This window comes from Megachile rotundata, chromosome 13 (genome assembly GCF_050947335.1).
Source record: "Megachile rotundata isolate GNS110a chromosome 13, iyMegRotu1, whole genome shotgun sequence".
In the NCBI taxonomy this organism is placed as follows: domain Eukaryota; kingdom Metazoa; phylum Arthropoda; class Insecta; order Hymenoptera; family Megachilidae; genus Megachile; species Megachile rotundata.
In genome coordinates, this window is record NC_134995.1 from 13,361,953 (window position 1) to 13,383,844 (window position 21,892).

At 42.4% G+C, this 21,892-nt stretch overlaps 1 protein-coding gene across 1 annotated transcript in view; it reads right to left on the reverse strand.

The window, feature by feature from the left end:
- LOC100876009 (uncharacterized) overlaps nt 1-20,476 on the reverse strand; it is a 44,055-nt gene extending 23,579 nt beyond the window's left edge. The window contains exons 1-2 of the mRNA XM_012280960.2: nt 18,823-20,476; nt 1,762-1,934 (exon numbers count right to left, since the gene is read on the reverse strand). Of these exons, the coding sequence (XP_012136350.2) occupies nt 1,762-1,934; nt 18,823-19,717 (1,068 nt within the window). The 5' untranslated portion in view covers nt 19,718-20,476. The remainder of the gene's footprint in view (nt 1-1,761; nt 1,935-18,822) is intronic.
- Between the last annotated feature and the right edge of the window lie 1,416 nt (nt 20,477-21,892).

The window sequence follows — 21,892 nt, forward strand, 5'->3', positions numbered from 1 at the left end:
TCTCTTTAAACGAGGTAATTTGATGCCGCTCGCGCTGCTTCGCACCCTTGCGCCCAAGCGCGTTGTAATTACCGTTCTAATTGTCCGGTAATTAACCGCAACGTGATTCCAACGTGCTTACGAATGTTTCTCACTTTTCAGACATGGTTTCTGAAGAATTGTAACGATCAGATGCGTCAAATTGACAACTTTCGTCGACTATTGAATTATTCATTGATTTTACGCAACGCGTTTCAAAATTGTAGTGATTTAACGAGTCGATCAGATTAATACTAATAATACTAATTTACTTTTGCGTTGGGAGAACGGTAGAGTTTATCTATAATTTTGTGTTGCGTCACATCTCTGCAATCTTTAAATAAAATATAGCTTTATTTTGGATTTAATGATCTGTGACTATATAAATTGTAATGGATACTGAAATCGATACAAAGCTTAGTCCGCGAGTTTGTGGTGCGTCAATGTGCGTTACATGTATGACTGTATTATAAGCTAGAGGGTTAACTGTGACAGACATGTGACACAGAACATATCACCGTTTAAACTGACTCTATACTTTTTACCCTTTCAGTGCTAAATTATTGAGTGCAGCTCTTTACAAGTTCTCTATACAAGTCCTTTTGAGTACAACTCTTTCAGTCACAAAGGTAGAAGGTTTAAGGGTTGCAAAAGGTTCAAGGGTTGATTACAAGTACCCTAACCCACAATTTTCTAGACAGTTACGTCCTGCACAAATGACTAATTATTTTCACAGTGTGACATAGTTAAAAAGTTACATTTTCCAACGATTTTCATAAAGTTTACAAATGAACTCATTGCGATGAAATTATCAAGTGTGAACCGTGTGGGAAACTGGAGACTTAGGAATTGGGGAATTTGGGAAATTGGGGACTTGGGAAATTGGGGAGTTGGGAAATTGGGGAGTTGGGAATTCGGGAGCTTGGGAATTTGGGAGCTTGGGAATTTGGGAGCTTGGGAATTTGGGAGCTTGGGAATTGGGGAATTTGGGAATTCGGGAGCTTGGGAATTCGGGAGCTTGGGAATTTGGGGACTTGGGAATTTGGGGGCTTGGGAATTCGGAAGCTTGGGAATTTGGGAGCTTGGGAATTTGGGGACTTGGGAATTCGGGAGCTTGGGAATTCGGGAGCTTGGGAATTTGGGGACTTGGGAATTCGGGAGCTTGGGAATTCGGGAGCTTGGGAATTTGGGGACTTGGGAATTCGGGAGCTTGGGAATTCGGGAGCTTGGGAATTCGGGAGCTTGGGAATTCGGGGGCTTGGGAAATTAGGGACTTGGGAATTCGGGAGCTTGGGAATTTGGGAGCTTGGGAATTCGGGGGCTTGGGAATTCGGGAGCTTGGGAATTTGGGGACTTGGGAATTCGGGAGCTTGGGAATTCGGGGGCTTGGGAATTCGGGAGCTTCGGAATTCGGGGACTTGGGAATTCGGGAGCTTGGGAATTTGGGAGCATGGGAATTTGGGGACTTGGGAATTCGGGAGCTTGGGAATTCGGGAGCTTGGGAATTCGGGAGCTTGGGAATTCGGGAGCTTGGGAATTTGGGGACTTTGGAATTCGAAGACTTGGGAATTCGGAGGCTTGGGAAATTAGGGACTTGGGAATTCGGGGACTTTATCTGTCACAAGTGATATATGTTTACGTGAGCGCGATGTAAGGTTAAGTAACCGATCAATTTGAATTTAGAGTATAATTACAGAATTTTACAAAGGTTGACAAGTGATAAAAAGAAGAAAAGAATGTTACCTGCGTTTCCGTTAACGATAGCGCCTGCGCCAGCTGCTTCCTTTCAGCGCCGACCACGTAGTGATTTTTCTCGAACGCGTGCTCGAGCTTCAGCAATTGGCTGGGACTAAACGCCGTCCTTATTCTTTTCGGCTTCCTGAACGGTTGTAACAGGAATCCTGGTATGTCGGGACCTGCAACAGAGACCAAATTACTGGTTGTTGGATGTCGATAAGAAAAATTCGACTTTCATCCGTTCGTCATGCTTCAACGATATTTGCTCTGAAGGCACTTCTCTGATGGTCGATCGTTTTTGTGTTTCTTAAAGAGATATTTGATTATAGTGACTCTTAAATAATTGTTAATACTGTAATTCTTTTTTTAATTTATACGAACGAATTATCTGAATCAGAAGTTATTTGTAACTTGCTCTGTGAGCACAAAAAAATGTTCCTAACCGAAACTGACAGTAGCAATCATTTACCATCTTGTACACGTCTCTTTCTAGTTTAAGCAACGTTAATTATGAATTGTCAAAATCCTTATCTTTCATCTTGAACAATTTATAACAGTCAGGAAACCATTATACTGAAACAATTATATTTTTAAGATAATAAGTAAGATACAACATAAGGCCCCATCGTATAAATTTTAATAAATGTCATCTACTGATAGAACGCCACACCTTAACCCATTATTTTTCCCCTCAAAAAATAATTCCCTTCTTCCAAAAACTTAGTAATTGCTAAACCAAAGTCCATTCCAACTGTAATCTCCACATCCATCTTGTTCAGCCATGCATCTAATCGTGGTAGAAATAAAATACAGAAGGACATAAATCTCTCAACAAACTCGTCCAATTCTGTCGGACAACATTCAACCAGATCGAACGAGATAACTGGATGTTCCCCGATAATTCATTAAGCTCTAATTAATTTTTAAACGGCATCATCGCGGTGGCTGTCGTCGCGAGGGTAAAGAACGACACGCATGCCTGATTCGCTCATGAGAGCCGGCTATGCATAAGTCGAGGAGAAAAAAAAAAGAAGAAGAGAAGAGAAAGAAAGGAAGAAAAGAACCAGCTGCACGAGCTCGGTTACCTAGAAGTCCGTTCGGGTAATTGAGTATTCCCGCCTCGAAAGAGTCATGTCGATCGACCGATACCTACGTCTGCCGGAAGTCGGCCGGAATACTTTGCCCGGAAAGCTCGGGACGATAAATCGCTCGATTCTCGACCCGTTAACTCTCTCCGCCAACGTTCTGACCTGAATCGAATTTCAAATTCTCACCCTTTATTGTTACTTTTCGTCAATGTCAGCTTTTCACTTCTTAAGGACACGTTACATCTGATGTACTATGGACGATGACTGACTGATTTTACTATGGACGATGATAGATGTAGGAAAATTTTGAAATTAAGGAAAGTTTTGCACTAAGTGTGTAAATATGGCGGTACTATTATTAATGTTATATGGGGCAATATTAACGCGTAGGGATATCAAGTGTGATGGAGCAGTGAATTAACGTAGAACGTGTAGAAAGATTAATGTATCATAGCAGTATTAGTAGTACGACTCGTGAGAATATTAACGCTTGGTAGTGACGTGCGCAGTAGTACAGTGCGCAGCAGTATTAATGCGCAGTAATACAATGCGCAGAAACATTAATGAGTAGGACTATTAACGCTTGGTAGTGGAATGCGCGGTAGTATAGTGCGCAGCAGTATTAATGCGCAGTAATACAATGCGCAGAAGCATTAATGAGTAGGACTATTAACGCTTGGTAGTGTAATGCGCGGTAGTACACTGCGCAGTGGTATTAATGCACAGTAGTACAATGTGTAGAGACATTAATGCGTAGTAGTACTTCACGTAGAACTATTAACACGTGGTAATACGGCGCGTGGGACTATTAATACGCGGTAACACAGCGCGTAACAGTCTCAATGCGTGGTAATAGAATGCGTAGAGATACTAACGCGTGGTAATTCGATGCGCGGAACTATTAATGCGTAATAATACAATGCGTGGAACTATTAACGCGTGGTAACTCGGGGCGTTACAGTATTAACACGTGGTAACTCGGGGCGTTACAGTATTAACACGTGGTAATAGAATGCGTAGAGATATTAACGCGTGGTAATTTAATGCGTGGAACTATTAACGCGTGGTAATAGCTTGCGTAGAGATACAAACGCGTGGTAATTCAATGCGTGGTAATACGGCGCGTAACAGTATTAACGCGTGGTATTAGCTTGCGTAGAGATACTAACGCGTGGTAATTCAATGTGTAGAGATATTAACGCGTGGTAATAGCTTGCGTAGAGATATTAACGCGTGGTAATTCAATGCGTGGAACTATTAACGCGTGGTAATACAACGCGTAGCAGTATTAACACATGGCAATAGCTTGCGTAGAGATACTAACGCGTGGTAATTCAATGCGTAGAGATATTAACGCATGGTAATAGCTTGCGTAGAGATAATAACGCGTGGTAATTCAATGCGTGGAACTATTAACGCGTGGTACTACGGCTCGTAGCAGTATTAACGCGTGTTAATAGCTTGCGTAGAGATATTAACGCGTGGTTAGCGACGCATACCTACATCAAAACTCCCAATCATAATTGACACCACATACCATCATAACCCATACCAAAGCACACCTGATTAAATTATCCTCCTTTCGTGCAATGTCAAGAAATATCTAACAGTACCATGAATCTCGATGTAATTTAAAAAACAGGTGAAAAGGTACCGTCGTGGAGCATCAAGATAGCGTGATTCGTTGGAAGCATTTGTTTACAGGCAGCAAAGGCAGCGTGTTCCTTCCATCAAGGATGTAAGTTACGCGTTAAGCCGTAATCGCAAGAACGCTCGCACGTGGAAACGCATCTTATTTAAGCTTGCGCGTACATACATACGTGATGTGGCCATTAAATCGGCCCTCTTGCCGACCTTCTCGAGGATCGTGCGTGCGCCTTAAAGACCCAGTTAACATTTCAAGCGTTTTACTTAGTCTTCGCATGACAATCGATCGAGCCTTCGATTTAATTACCCGTCACTGCTGATTCCATCGATCGATCTTGGAATGGAAATCACCAATAATCCTTTGATATCAAACTTGACATTTCACTTCATTGTCTCTTGATTGGTCAAATTCTTGTTTGGTCAAATTACATTAAATTGCTTTAACGGATACCTAAAGAAGGTTCTCCCTTAGCGATCGATGCATAAAAGTATGAAAAACAGCAGAAGTGGAATACGTTCAACTTGTCAAGCTCGCTACTTAATTTAATAATGGAGACTTAGCGTTCGAAAAGTTTACGTCTTCCATAAGTTGTATACATGTTCTAACAGCCTTATGATTAGTTTCTAAAGAGGGTAAACGACTTTGTCCATCGCGTATCTAATACCACGTATGCGTTTCGATCGCGCATCCTCAGAAACGTGATTCATTAATCCGCTAATAAATGCAGACACTCGACATTATCTAAACATCGCTGATGTTGCGTGACAAACATTGACTTTTTACACGGCCAATTAATAAAGATAAGCCGATGGTTTAACTAGGATTATTCATGGACTCGTGATACGTGTCGCGAAATAAGATTACAGTCTATAGTTTCATTTTGCGAATTTTCAAAGCTAAAGATTAAATAAATAGCGGTTTACATGGAATTCAGCGAAAACCATTTGGAACAATTTCAAAAGCAGATGTGGATTACTGAAGTTATTCACATTCGTTGCACGAATAGGAGAAGCTGTCCGTTGTAAACTTCGACAGTTCAAGTTATAAGAAAATTACACTTCAACTTCGCTCAAACGCGGTGTCATGATCCCGTTACACCATAATTACAAGTTATACCATCATGTAGCTATCGCACGAATACAAAATTTGAAGAGTTGCAAGAAAAACGAATCCATATTGCAGACACTTTGACTTTTATATCGAGTAAACCTTGAAACACGTCATCTTTCCCCTGGTTTTATCAATTTTTCACGCGATACTTCCTGTTATTAATTCTATTTAGCTTCCTTTAACTTTCACTTTGTTCTACGCTTTCCTTTTTCTATTCTATGTTGCGCTGCTTCTTTTCACTTTCCCCTTGTTCGCTGATCCTGAGATTAAATTCTACTTCGAGATCCTTTGTTACTTTGCTCTTGTTTCCTTCGCTCGCGATATTATTTCATGTTGCAGTGGATGCAAGTTTCGAATTTGGGGATTTAGACATTTCGGGGTTGGGATTTGGAAATTTTAGAATTTGAGAGTTTGGGGATTTGTGGATTTGGGCACCTGAGGATGTACACATTTGGGGATTTGGAGATTCGGAAATTTCAGGGGTGGGGTTTGGAAATTTAAGAATTTGAAGATTCGGAGATTTGAGGATTTGGGAACCTGAGGATGTGGACACTTGAGTATTGGAAGATTTGAAATTTGGGGATTTGGAGATTCGGAAATTTCGGGGTTGAGATTTGAAAATTTAACAATTTGAGAGTTAGGGGATTTGAGGATTTGGAGACCTGAGGATGTGGACACTTGAGTATTGGAAGATTCGAGGATTTGGAGGTTTGGAGAGTTATAGATTTAATTCAGGAATATGAGCATTTTAGGATTTGAATATTTCAGAATTTATAAAGTAGGCAACTTGGAAATTTGGACCTTCAGAAATGTATAAACTCTCCATCTTTTATATTTGCAACGATGGTTCCCTACAGCTTTTTCTCGCTAATGTCTCCACATTCGACTCAGCGCAGAACCTCGCAATTCCCCCCATTTTAGTCCTATCATTTTCATCCCCTGGCAGTTCGTGGCCGACGCATCGTTAGGGAATCTCTAGGTTCCTAGACGTCGCCCAGGGCCTTCCCGGGGCAGGGAGGACGAAGATGGTGGTCGAAGAAGGAAAAGACGAAGGGAGCTAGACGGCCTGTAATTACGGAAGGTTGCGCGAGCTCGCGCGCGCCCAACTAGAGCCGCCCAGAGCGACTCGAAATTACTGAAAAATAAGAGCAAAATCGCGAACGTGGATCAAATTATATCCCCGCGGATCCAACGTTTCTCCAGCGACATGAAACCGGCGTCTATGGCCGTCGACCTGGCCTGCTAATGCGTTTTTAATTGTTCGCCTAACGCCTCGGTGAACCCTTGCTACGGTACAACGTGACCCGCGATACCGACGCGATACACTCGATAACTCTATTACAATTACTTTCCTGCTTTCTCTTCGACCACTCTTCCATATTATTCTTTCTCTAATTCATTGCGCGATATACCCGTTATCGATTTTACCCTCTTTTCTTTTTTCTCACGGAGCACGAGATTTCTCACTAGCTGTGTTTTATGCATTAGACACTCGAGTTGGGTCGTTTACATAATATATGACGCACCGGGTGTGTCATGATTTGGACAAAACAAGACGCACAAGGTGTGTCATCCTTTAGACAACATAAGACGCAGTGTGTCATGATTTGTATAACACAAAACGCACAAGGTGTGTCATCCTTCAGACAACACAAGACGCACAAGCTATGTCATCATTTGTATAACATAAGACGCACAAGGTGTGTCACCCATTGCGTCGCATGCACTGCATCAAGACACACACGGTGCGTCACCGCATATGTGACGCTTCTAACAGGACGTTAATTATATCGTGTCAGTAGCGTACAACACACACAATGTTTCATTTCTCATGTCGCATTACATGATTAGCATAAGACACACAAGGTACATTTTCTTTTACACTGCGTTATTAAAAGGGGATGGACATGGTGCATCATCTATTATGTTAATAATACATTGTTACTATAAGACACATATGGTGCGTCATATTACATGATTACCGTAAGACACATACGAATAGTCATCTATTCGATCATATGATTATCATGAGACGCACATGTTGCGTCATCTATTGTGTCATGTACATTGTATGGTTAGAGTAAGACGCATACAGTGCGTCATGTATTATGTCATATATATTGTATGGTTAGAGTAAGACGCATACGGTGCGTCATGTATTATATTATATACGTTGTGCGGTTAGAGTAAGACGCACACGGTGCGTCATCTATTATGTCATATACATTGTATGGTTAGAATAGGACGCATACAGTGCGTCATCTATTATATCATATACGTTGTACGGTTAGAGTAAGACGCACACGGTGCGTCATCTATTATGCCATATACATTGTATGGTCAGAGTAAGACGCATACAGTGCGTCATCTATTATGTCATGTGTCATTATGTACAGTTAGAGTAAGACGCATATGGTGCGTCATTTGTTATATTACATACATTGTATGGTCAATGTAAGACGCATATGGTGCGTCATTAATGAGTACACGCAATACGACACGCGAAAGTGCAATTAATATCTAATAAAATATTTCACTCCCCCATCTATTAATGACTCCGTCGCAGTTGTTCCATCATACCAAATTAATAACGATGGCTATCGATGACCCTGTACGGTAGCGAATGCGCTAACATCCCGCAGTTCCCGAGGAAATATCGAGCGGGACTCGTTTGACTTACGTAGTCGGCTAAACAATTAAGAAGCGCCAATTACGGAATTAAGTATGCAAATCGGACGCCGTATATTACCGGCCGCGTTCGTAATTATGTAAATTCGCGACAACAATCGCGACCGGTGGTGAAGGAAACGCACGAACAGACACGGAGGCAGAAAGAACGGAGCCACGGTATCGGTTAACTCGCGACTGACGCTATTGAAACCTTTAAACGCGTGTAAAGCCGGCGAGAAGCCGTACCGCAGAAAATTACCATTTCAATCGAGCCCCAATCCTACTCGCGATTAATCGCCCGTACTGAAACGGGACTTTACTTCGAAGTTCTAGCGATTTCGAACGTGCTCGACATTTAGATTCTTCTCAATATTGCTATGTGTATTAAATAAAAATAAGAGCCTTCATCAGGGTTGAGCTTAATTATGGAAGACAGGTCAGATGCATTTGCGTCAGTATTAGGTTAGGTCAAGCTCTTAAGACGTCAGAGTTAAACAGAAGAAAATGACAGACCGAATCACGAAACAGTCTTACAATTACTATCGATCGATTACGATTGAACAAGCTCATCAACTCCAAAAGTGACGTTGCCTATACACAATCGATTATTCGAACTACCACTAGCGTTGATGCCCGGACAAACAACAGCAACGGAGAGACAAGAGCCACGAAAGAAATCGGATCATCCGATTGTTCAATTTACACGGTGGATCGTGGTTCGATCGCGGAACACCGATCGACCGTGACGAGTCGTTCAATAAAGACGTCAATCCGATTCACAAAGAAGCGAACGAGCAACGAGAAAGCGAATAAAAAATGCAGATCGACGCGCCATTGTCGGTGAACGAAGATCGGCGACAGACACTCGTTCGAAAATCGTTGGTATAAAGAAAAAAAGGCAGCCACCGAGGGAAGAAAAGAAACGGGGAACCCCATGATCGCCGATGTCGTTGGAATAAAAAAACGTGAAAAAATGGTTGGGGAGGCTACCGAATGTCATTGTCAATGGCGGACATCCCGTGGAGAACGTCACGAGGGTAAACGCCTCTTTAATAATGCTGATTAATACGGTATTGTGCCTCGAGTTTTCTACCAATCTGACACGTGTACGATACGTTTTCCGCTTCTTTCTCATTTTTATTTTATATTCGGGGGTTGCACTTTCCTTCGTTTTATAGATAATTCCATGGACTTCTATGTATCGAATTATTATTACTATTATTATTGATAAGTATTATATAGAACTTTTTTGATTGTGACAGTGTTTGCTGAATTATGTAACAATGTAGGAGTGTGACAGTGTAGTTCTGAAGTTAGTTGTTGAGGTTAGGCGCGACTTGGACGTTCAGACATTTCTTAGATATTTAAAATGATAGAAATTCCCAAATTCCCAATTCTCACATTTCCCAATTCTCACATTAGTCAATTCCCACATTTCCCAATTGTCACATTTCTCAATTCCCACATTACCCAATTCTCACATTTCCCAATTCTCACATTTCCCAATTCTTACATTCCCCAATTCCAACGTTCCCAAATTTCCACATTCCCCAATTCCCACATTCCCCAATTTCCACATTCTCCAATTCCCACATTTCCCAATTCTCATATTTCCCAATTCTCACATTCCCCAATTCCAACGTTCCCAAATTCCCACATTTCCCAATTCCCACATTCCCCAATTCCCACATTTCCCAATTCTACCATTCCCCAATTCCAACGTTCCCAAATTCCCACATTCCCCAATTCTCACAGTCCCCAATTCTCACATTTCCCAACTCCCACATTCCCCAATTCCCACATTCCCCAATTCCCACATTCCCCAATTGTCACATTTCCCAATTCCCACATTCCCCAATTCTCACATTTCCCAATTCCCACATTTCCCAATTCTCATATTTCCCAATTCCCACATTCCCCAATTCCCACATTCCCCAATTCCCACATTCCCCAATTCCCATATTCCCCACTTCCCACATTCCCCAATTCCCACATTCCCCAATTCCCACATTCCCCAACTCCCACATTCCCCAATTCCCATATTCCCCAATTCCCACATTCCCCAATTCCCACATTCCCCAATTCCCACATTCCCCAATTTCCACATTTCCCAATTCTCTGAGGCTAGGTACAATTTAGACGTTCAGACATTTCTCAGCCATTTAAAATGATAGAAATACAAAACCACCCACATCATCATAACCGAAATACTTCAGTATTAATCGACCACCGAAATGGACGTATCCATACGATTTTGCAAAAGTACGCCACGAAATCGTGTCCGACTTTCTACGTTTCGAAATCGGTTATTTGACATGCAGCCTAATGTATTATTTATTTATCGAGTTCCAGAGGTCCGTGATCTTTGCTCGTAAATTATAGCTGGAGCGACTAATTGCTGCATAAGGTAGTTCGAAAACAATTACGCAGGGGATTACGCGCGTATTATTATACTCATTATCGAATTACAGTGATGAAACAGTTTTTTTCTCTCGACAGATAAATTAAGGAATTATTTTTCGTGTTTAGAACGGTTAATTCGAGATGGTTGATTGCATCATTTAGATACAGCAATCTTGCCTTTTATTTGTTTTCGTGATGAAATCGAGAACTAGATAGGACAGGAATACTCCATTTACGATGGAAGGTGGTTACCGATAAATAAAACGTTCGAGATGAGAGTAAAAACGAAATGGTAATCGTGGCAATTTAAAAGCGATTCATTTTACTTGTTTAATTCTATTACCCTTTTCCTGCCGGAAAGTGTAACGCGGCAGTCGGAAAACGCTGATTCCTCCATATCGTATCTCGTTGTTAACGTAACTTTTTACTACTCCTTCCTTAATTATCACGAATTTAGATTCATTAAATTTTCAAACGATACATATATGTACATTGTTTACATATTATTACGATTCATTATATCGCTCTATAATTAACCGTATTTGAGGAAAGATAGATACAGGAATTCTCAGATAATGAACTGTTCGATAACGGAAGTTATACTTCAGTTCTTTCAAAGATTTCCTAATCGTCCCGTTATCGGTCCGTTGACGAACGCTTTTATTTTTCATTACGCTAGTTATCTGTATTAATTAGAAACTTTTCGAATAACAAAGATGTCAATGTTCTGCAATCGTAAACAGTTCTAACGTTTAAAAATTCTTGAGAAAGATTTGTCACAGAAATAAGTTGAATATTGGATGACTTCAGATTCGATGTTCTCCAGTAGATTTCCGTCGAATTGTCCGGTTAGTGCGTCGTTATGCGAGTTGGCACGAAGTGATTTTTTAATGACGTCTGCCAACGGTGAACGAACAGTTGCAATACTAATTACCTCTAATACACGGTTGCGCAAATGGAATGGACGTGATAGCGAATCCCGTTGCTCCGCCGTCGACACTGTTTACGGGGAATTGATATTACGAAAGTGAATTGCCTTTGTAGTTAAGTCACGAGCAATTACCATTAGCCATTGTGAGTAATTACCCTTTTGTTAAGTGAAACTTGTAAACCGTGGAACGGCACGATGCAGGAACGTTCCTGTGATAAAACGTGTACCGATCGGTTGGCTCATGCTGATTTTTTCCTCCCGATTTTATGCAATCAATTTAAAAACGCTCAGGTTTTAATAATTTTACCAATTTCAAGTTGTGAATGATTTCGAGATTATTTTTCTGGTGTATTTTCTCACTTATTGAATTTTCCTCGTATTCAATTTTCCGCTTAGCGAATTTTCCACGCATTCAATTTTCCTCTTATTGAATTTTCCAGGTATCGATTATCCACTTGTACTTTTCACGCTTTGAGGTGTCATGCATTCGATTTTCCACAAGTCGTATTTTTTATGGATTCAGTTTTCTGTGCGCTGTATTTTCTATGGATTTCCTACGTGTTGCGCTTTTCGCGCATTCAATTTTCTACGTGTTCAATTATTTACATGTTCAATTACTTACGTGTCATATTTCTCACGCATTCAATTTTCTACGTGTCGTATTTTTCACGCATTCAATTTTCTATGCGTTGTATTTTCAACGTATTTTCTCGCCCATTAATTTCCTTTATTTGGAACGTTCTAGTGTTAAATCGCGCTCGTAACTTCACCACAATGATCCAATAAACCGGCAATCAAACAATAGAAAAAAAATACCGAAAGAATACTCGTTTTCGATCGTTTTAACGAGCCCGTTCGCAAGAAGCGAGTCGAAAGTGAATTGACCATACAAGATCAACTCGGAGACAAGGAGGAAGAGTTGCAAGGAAAAAGAGGTTCTCTTGGCACCATTATAAGTCGCGAAGGCCACGCTGGAATAGATTAGAGAGAACGACTGGAGAATTCCTTATCGAATCCGTACTTTTGTTCCTCTTTTCAACCCGTTACTGTGTCTGTAGAGAGGGCGGAGGATTCAGAGCTGTTCTCCATGGTAATTACCGATACCGACTAATTGCTAGATAAGCGCTGTTGCCTCGGTTCTGCGCTTTCCTTTTGCTCAGACCACGCATCGAGCGTGAAATCTCACGCGGCGAACGCTTTTCTTCGCAAAACGCTCAATTAGCGGTGGAACAACGAGACAATTCTACTCGGAACATGGTATCTACCTTTTACAGAGCTTGCGCAGATAATTGGAGAACTGTGGCACATTGGTAACAAGGTTGCACTAGATTTGGAAATTGGGAGATTTATAGGGTTCGGATATAGGTAGGGATGTTTGAGAGTTGGGTGAGTGAAGTTTGGGAATTTGGGAATTTGGGAATTGGGGAATGTTGGAATTGGGGAATGTGGGAGTTGGGGAATGTGGGAATTGGGGAGTGTGGGAATTGGGGAATGTGGGAGTGGGGGAAGTAGGAGTTGGGGAATATGGAAATTGGGGAGTGTGGGAATTGGGGAATGTGGGAATTGGGGAATGTGGGAATTGGGGAATGTAGAAATTGGGGAATGTGGGAGTTGGGGAATGTGGGAGTTGGGGAATATGGGAATTGGGGAGTGTGGGAATTGGGGAATGTGGGAATTGGGGAATGTGGGAATTGGGGAATGTGGGAATTGGGGAATGTGGGAATTGGGGAATGTGGGAGTTGGGGAATGTGGGAATTGGGGAATTTGAGAATTGGGAAATGTGGAAATTGGGGAATGTGGTAATTGGGGAATGTGGGAATTGGGGAATGTGGGAATTGGGGAATGTGGGAATTGGGGAATGTAGGAATTGGGGAATGTGAGAATTGGGGAATGTAAAAATTGGGGAATGTGGGAATTGGGGAATGTGGGAATTTGGAAATTTGAGAATTTTAGAATTTCTCAGTGAGCACAAGAAGAGACAAGTATCCTAACGAAGAAGATTCCACGAAGTGTCGTGCAATTCCACCGATACGCAGCATCCATTATCCATTGGAAAGCTATTAGATAAGTGGTTGGGTTTCTACATGAAGCCACGTTCAAAATGCTAGTCTATCCTCGGATACTGTAGAAATAACAGTAATCGGATGGTAACGCGACTCCTCGTCCTGGAACAAGAATCGTTTCCACGAACGGCGCCTGGAGTTAGTTTCTGACGGAGCTAAATTGACCAAAAAATAATGCGCAGCCTTGGGTAAGCAGCAGAGAACATCGAAGACACTTGATCGCGAAATTATCCACTGTACCGGTGGTAGACCATCTGTGATTGCTGTGTGGTTCAACCCCTTCTATTAAATCATTACGGAGACCGACAAATATTAAAACGTATACTTTATCGTTTATTATCTCTGACACCATGCGGTAACCAGATAAATTAGCTCGAAAACGCATCTTCACGTACCATGTTTATTTATTATATTATCATCAAAAATTTCATCGTTTAATTTTTATAAGACTGAGCAAAAATGAATTTTATTGTGGAAGCACGTTACCTAACCTAATATAACCTCAGCAGTTAAATTAGCTCAGACATACATCTTCACATCTCATGTTCATTTGTTACAGCATCATTAATAATTTCATGGTTTAATATTTTTATAAAATTATACAAAAGTGAATTTCTTTGTAGAGGCACATTTCCTAACCTAACATAACCTGAGCAGTTAAATTAGCTCAGACACACATCTTCATATTCCATGTTTATTTCTTACAGCATCACTAATAATTTCATCGTTTAATATTTTTATAAAATTATACAAAATTGAATTTCTTTGTAGAGGCACATTTCCTAACCTAACATAACCTGAGCAGTTAAATTAACTCAGACACACATCTTCACATCTCATGTTTATTTCTTACAGCATCATTAATAATTTCATCGTTTAATATTTTTATAAAATTATACAAAAGCGAATTTCATCATGGAAACACATTAACTAACCTAACCTAACCCAAACAATTAAATTAGCTCAAAAACACATCTTCACATCCCATGTTCATTTGTTACAGCATCATTAATAACTTCATCATTCAACATTTTCTTGAAACAAGTTCCTTGTATAAAATCTTTAACAGAAAATGAAATGAAATTTTGATTAACAACAGACTTTAAATATGAAATTTCTGTAGAACTGACAAGTAGAGTTTGGTCTCCATGGAGGTTTCACCGTGGCAAAAAAATGGGGTGTGCACAGAATCCTTGGAACAAACATGGCGACGATTTTTTCAGCTTGGGAACTAGTTAGCTGGTGAGTTTCTCTACCGGGTGGTCGTATACGAGACGATCGCGGTAAATTTATGGTAATTGTCTACCGGGACCGGAGACGTTTCGCCTTTACTCGCGTACCTGACCTCGTAAAGTAACTTCGAGCCAACCTGATGACGCCTGATTGCCACCCGATTAGGTATCGAAGCGTCGCGTAGCCCAACAACTGAAAATACGAAAAAGGGAAACCCCTCGTACCTGATTCTGTTCGATCGGCACCGGCAAGAAATCTTGCCCCGAGATTTTTCGATTGAGCGATTAATCTTCTCCGACGAATATTTTAATGGAGGACACTCCTGTCTATACTTTTTACCCGGGGCTTTTCAAATTTTATGCTACTGTTATTTAATTGAATTAGAAACAGCAATTATGGTACATGTGTTTACACATATGTAATTGAGTCTTTCAAAATGTTTGAGGATTGTTGAATGAAGAAGAAGAAATAGGAAAAGCAAGTTTCATTTAGAAAAATGAAGGACAACCTCGCACTTGAAGTTCATTGAAGATATAACCTAACATAGTATGTCAATTATGGTGCATGAAATGTTTACACATATGTATATGTTTATTGAGTCTTTCAAAATGTTTGAGGATTGTTGAATGAAGAAGAAGAAATAGGAAAAGCAAGTTTCATTTAGAAAAATGAAGGACAACCTCACAATTGAAGTTCATTGAAGACATAACCTAACACAGCAAGTCAATTATGGTACATAAAATGTTTACACATATGTATATGTATGTTTATGTATAGCATATGTATGCTAGTTTAGGAGGACTGAAAATTGAGTCTTTCAAGATGGAGGACTATTCAAAATGAAGAAGAAAATATAGGAAAAACAAGTTTCATTTAGAATAATGAAAGACAACCTCACAATTGAAGTTCATTGAAGACATAACCTAACACAGCAAGTTAGTTATGGTACACGAAATATTTACACATATGTCCCTGTATGTGTATATAGTATAATGATTATATAGCACATGCATCACTAGTGTAGCTAAAATTGAGTCACTCAAAATGAAGACCCCTGAAAATAAATGAAATATAGGAAAAGTTATTATGAATTAATTTTGAAACTTGTCCCCATCACATGTGTGTGTATGTCCCTATATGTGTATGCAGTGTAATGATTATATAGCATATGTATCACTAATGTAGCTAAAATTGAGTCACTCAAAATGAAGACCCCTAAAAATGAATGAAATACAGGAAAAGTTATTATGAATTAATTTCGAAACTTGTCTCTATCAAAAGTAACAAGTATTTGAAGTAGTGTCCCGATAAATGGCGCGTGATGCAAAAAGAGGTTGGTTATAACATATCATTCCTGATTCCCGCGGAACCATCCGGCGGATGATAAATAAACAGGAATGTTCGGTAACAAAATTTCATTTCTAACGTCGAACGATGTTACACGGGTTACGATCGATGATTTACGATCCGTTCTCGATCGTAGATAAAACTAACCAGCCGTGCCGGATGAACGAAGCGACAAGCCGTAAAATTTGAAATGCTCGAGCTTTCCTTCGCGCCTTGTAAACGCGTGAAATTGACAGCGTGCCGATTGAGAGCTTATCTTGAGACGTTCTCATTTGCGCGATATACACACTTATTTGCATTTCATCGTTAATTAAAATTGCTCGGTGTTAAGAGCCATTTATCAACAGCCGGTAATCGATATCCGACAAACTGATACACAAATACTTGTTTCGCGAAAATTATATGTTTACTCGGGACACTATTTTATCTTCGATTGTTTCGAGCCTTGTAATCGATCGTCGCTAATTTAATATCGTAATCGGTGATTGAGTTATGTTTGATAAGAGTTTGCTTTGGAAATTGCTTTGGGTGGAGGTATTGGAAGAGAGAGGGATTTGGGGATTTGGGGATTGGGGGATTGGGGAATTTGGGAATTTGAGAATTTGGGGATTTGAGAATTTGGGGGTGTGGGAATTTGGGGGTGTGAGAATTTGGAGATGTGAGAATTTGGGGATGTGGGAGTTGGGGAATGTGGGAGTTGGGGAATGTGGGAGTTGGGGAATATGGGAATTGGGGAATGTGGGAATTGGGGAATGTGGGAATTGGGGAATATGGGAATTGGGGAATGTGGGAATTGGGGAATGTGGGAGTTGGGGAATGTGGGAGTTGGGGAATGTGGGAGTTGGGGAATGTGGGAGTTGGGGAATGTGGGAGTTGGGGAATGTGGGAGTTGAGGAATGTGGGAGTTGGGGAATGTGGGAGTTGGGGAATATGGGAATTGGGGAATGTGGGAATTGGGGAATGTGGAAATTGGGGAATGTGGGAATTGGGGAATGTGGGAATTTGGGGATGTGAGAATTTGGAAATCTGAAAATTCGTAGATGTGAGAATTTGAAAATCTGAGAATTCGTAGATGTGAGAATTTGAAGATGTGAGATCAGGGAATAGCAAAATTCCAGAAGTGAGTAATTAAAAAATGCCAGAAAAAAAATTAAAAAATTTACTCAATCACTGACTCACCTACTCTAAAGAGCCTTATCAAAAACTAGTGATGTCACGAAGAAAAATAATTGCTAAACTGTATCTATCTAATTGCCAGTTTATCAAAGATCATTTGATGAATTCTTCCTCCCGTTTCATTGATGAGGAACTGGTGTCAGCGATTGCTGGGTGGATCCCTATCTGTAGATTACGATAACTGACGTATCGTGGAATAATTCATAATTGGACGGGACGCTGTTATCAGGAACGTATGAATCAATTACTCGACGAGGGCCGAAGCGGAGTGGAGGCTTGTTTTGCTTCTCGCTCGAACTCGTGGGCGAGATAACAGGGCGCACCGTGCGGCCACAACAACAACGTTACAAAATCACTATTACGAAATCTTTGCGTAACTTCTTCGCTAGGGTGACACACGCGAGACGTAATAATTGCTGTTCGGTTTCTTTCGGTCGCTATTTACACGCTGACATCGATAACCATAATAAAAATATTCGAACGAAAGTTTGACTCGTGTGTTTCTTGTTAAAAAGTTTGACTACCAATTTGCATTTAAATTTTTGGTAAATCCAAGGCAAGGTATAAACAAATCGTGCAATTTACAAGACTTCACACTTTGCAGACTTCGATATATCATAAATGTCTTACTGCGGCTATTAGACCTGCTTTGATAGTTGACAATCGGTCCGGCACTTTTCCAGCCCCAACTTTATTTATTTGGAGATTTAACAACTATCAGTAGATTTACCCTTGACACAAGTTCTTTTAGATTGTGGAAACGGTAACAGTTCATTTAACAAGTAAATCGTGGAACATCGCGTGAGGTTCGTGGCGCAAACAGACAATCGACCGACTACGAACTAGCCACGTAAATTAACTCCTTTTTTCTTGGCAGCAAAAAACCTCTTCGATATCGCGTACACGATAATACGAGCGTGATTTTGAAATCGGTTTCCAAATCTACCAACGGTCAGACTCTACAACGCCCTTAAAAGGGATACCGTTCTTCAATAAAACTTGTAAATATTTTAAATATTTCTCTATATAATTATACAGTATTTTTCTACCTCTTTCATCATAATTTCTAATCAATAAACATAACAATGAACTTAAACATCAAACTTAATTTCGGTAAACAAGTATGGCCGCCCGCCTAACCTAACCTACTTCACCCATCAGGTTAGGTTAGATATCCCGATCACAGTTACGCACCTGCTTAACACTCAATTTAGAACTTCCTAAAGACCGGACAGTTATCTAAACGATGACTATGTTAATGACTGTCGGTCACTTACCGACGAGTAATCTTTAACCGCTCAATTTTAACGAGGAATATCAAGAGATTAAGCGAACAGAATGAAACATAACCCAAACACAAACGCGTGTGAAACTTATCCAAATCTCTAAAGTACGTACCTCCAGGAAATCTGTGAGGGAAGATCCTTCCATGCCTGGAGAGCAGCCAAGGGTACAGCGGGTAGCTGTCTCTGGGCGGCTGATGTGGATGAGGCGGTGGATGCGGCGCACCGGGTGCACCTCCATGGGGGTAAGGTCCATGAGGCGGTCCATGGGGCGACGCACCGTGGTGCGCTTGAAGGGCAACCGCCAGGTTTGCCGCTTGGAAATGTTGAGCAGCGGCGAGATTCGCGGCCAGAGCCAACTGCTGGGTATGGTACTCGTTTTGGCCAGTTTGGGGCCCGGTTGGGCCATGTCCCGGCAGCCCGTACAGGGATTTCAACTGTTCAGCGGCGACCGCTGCCGCGGTGGCTGCACCGGGTGGCGGTGCCAAGTAATTGGGACTCGGTCTGACCACTCCCGGTGGTGGTTGCGGGTGAGAACCGACGGGAGAGTCACCGTGAGGTATCCTGTGCGGAGGACTAGGGCTGTTGTTGGGCGTGGATCCTCCGCTGTGGCTGTGAACGGCCGTCCGACTGAAATCCAAGTGCGTCGCGGCGGATAGGTGATGATGATGGCCGTGGTGGTTGCCGTGATGGTGATGATGGGTGCCCGGATGGGACGGCGTCCGCCGCGAGTTCGGGTACGACTCGACGGAGGAGCTCCGGGACACCGGCCGGTCCGATCCCTCGGAATGGGCGCCCGGGGATCTCGCGGTGACCCGGCGACTTCGAGGCGAGGAGGAACCTTCGACCACGTCCATCGGACTTCCATCCCTCTCGATCTCGACGCGCTCCAGCCGGTCCAGCCGGTCCTCGCGGCCCTGTCCACCGCCGCCGACGATCGAGTCGATGCTGAAGCCGATCTTCGGCTTCGAGGGCACCGGAACAATTGGCGTCGGCGCGAGCGGCATCATCCTACGATTATCGTACGCCTGGCTGATGGACGGCCCACTTTCGCGAGACTGACGGACTCCAAGCAAGCCGGAGGAATCAGGTCCGCCGCATCCCTGCGTCCTCCTCGGCGCTGCCTCTCTCAGCAGATCAACGATACCCGTCTGCCAGAGATCGAGCCACGAGTTACTCCCGAACACTTTGGATTCACTTTCGAACGCACTGATAAACTCCTAGAGTCCCGGGGCACACCTTGTCCTCGCGATCGTTCCTTCTAATCCAGACGACGACCACCTTCGATCGGGTACATCGTCCGTCGAGACCTCGTGCTTACGACCTCGTTCGAACACCGGTTCAGTCTCGAACACCACGATCACTGCTACTCATCGTTAACTCTGCGGAGGCACCGGGGATCATCCGGTCCACGATGATCCGGCTGTCACCACTCAACAGATCACGAACCACTCAACCGAGTCGACTCGCGACGCGCACTGGCATCTCGCCTCTACGCCGAGATTGCCCGCCGGCACCAAATGACCCGTGTTCCGTTCCCCGAAATGCCAGACCGTTGCCGTGTTAACTCCAGCAGGCAGAGCTCTCCGCGGTTCTGACGGATGTTCCTGGCACGAGAGCTTGCTAGTGTTTGAGCAAATTACAGGCTAAACGAGGCGCGCTTCGATAGTGGTGGGGGTTTTCCGAGTCGGTTCCGATCCCCACCAGGACAAGCTCCCGTAGCTGGTAGGGGTCAAAATCGACCAGGGATGGGCGGGTTCTCTACCGTAGGAACGACGACGCTAGGCGTACACCAGCCTCCACACGATTGGACGGTTCGAAGCGGTACAAACTCGCTGGTCGAAAGCCAGCCTTGCCGCTCCGAATCCTCGACGCGCGTACGAGCTGCAGAGGGGCAACGCATTAGCCCGCGATGGGCGTTAAACTCACGTTTTTGTCGTGCGATGAAAATGAGTCGTTTAATTAATACGTCTGGACCCCTCTGCCCCTCCGACCCCTTACGCGCCGGTTCCCCTCCACCGACCGGACAGTTTCTCCCCTCTCGGACAGCTTTTTTCCTCCTCGTTCGGAACCGCTTTCTTTTTCTCGCCAGGCCCCGTAGGAAGACGAAAGTGTCCGCTCTTTTGTACTCTTCTTTCATTCCTGCTGATTTCTTCGGATACGACACCTTCAAATTTTATTTAGTTTTCGAGAAATTTTTGTGGATGTTCGCTTGTTTGTTGCTCCGTTTTGGAGCACGAAGTGACATCATGTACTGAATCGTTCTTTAACGTCGGTGGTCTTTAATAATCGATGGCATTCTGCGAGAGATACTTTCGGTAGGTGTTTCGAGGGTTAACTCCCTTACTGACGCTGTATTTAATCTTGAAAAGCGAAACGTTGTATCACAATGTGTGGCAGCTAGCTTTGTCAGGAACTGAATGACAGATAATTCAATATCTACCGTGTTTAACTCGCTGTCGAAGTATTTTGACTTTCAATGAAAGACAAATCCGAATTAACGAAGAACGCGATTATTGTAACAGTTGCGATTAAATTGTCAGAGCACGATGACACTTCTTCGAGGCGAACCGTTAGAAAGCAAGACCGAAACTGACGTATCTTAATGGCTGTGTTTAGAGCAGCTTCGTTGCTGGCTAATGATCGGACTCGAGACAGCAACGGTGTCGAAACGTGACGAGAAATTACACGTTTGGAGCACGAAGTCGAATTGTTTACGTAACTCGGTGCGAGTCGGTACGGTCCAAGAGAAAAAGGAGTACGAAACTATCGGTACTCGAACTTTTCCTACCTGATTATCCTTTTAACGGTGAAATCCGGACTGACTCGAGTCTCATACGACTGGCAATTAGAAAATTGATTTTTCCGAACCGCGTAATTTTATCGTATCGACCTCGATAATTAGCGACGCACGTAAGTACGTACTCTGGAGGCAGCAAAAAATTGAACCGCAGGTTCGCGAGGATCGCTGGAAAAAATGTACGTTCGCATTGATGATTGCTACCTCTCTTCCAAGTCGACACGCAGATTACAGTGCAAACGTGCCTTCGATTAGCTTTATTTTTCGCGTGTATCCACACTGATTTTAGCGGCGTTTTAGCTACTTTGTAATTCGTGTTTGCTGGATGAATTTCGTTTGCGCGTTTTTTGCCGATCCCTCGGTAACTCGCGCTTGTAAAATGAAG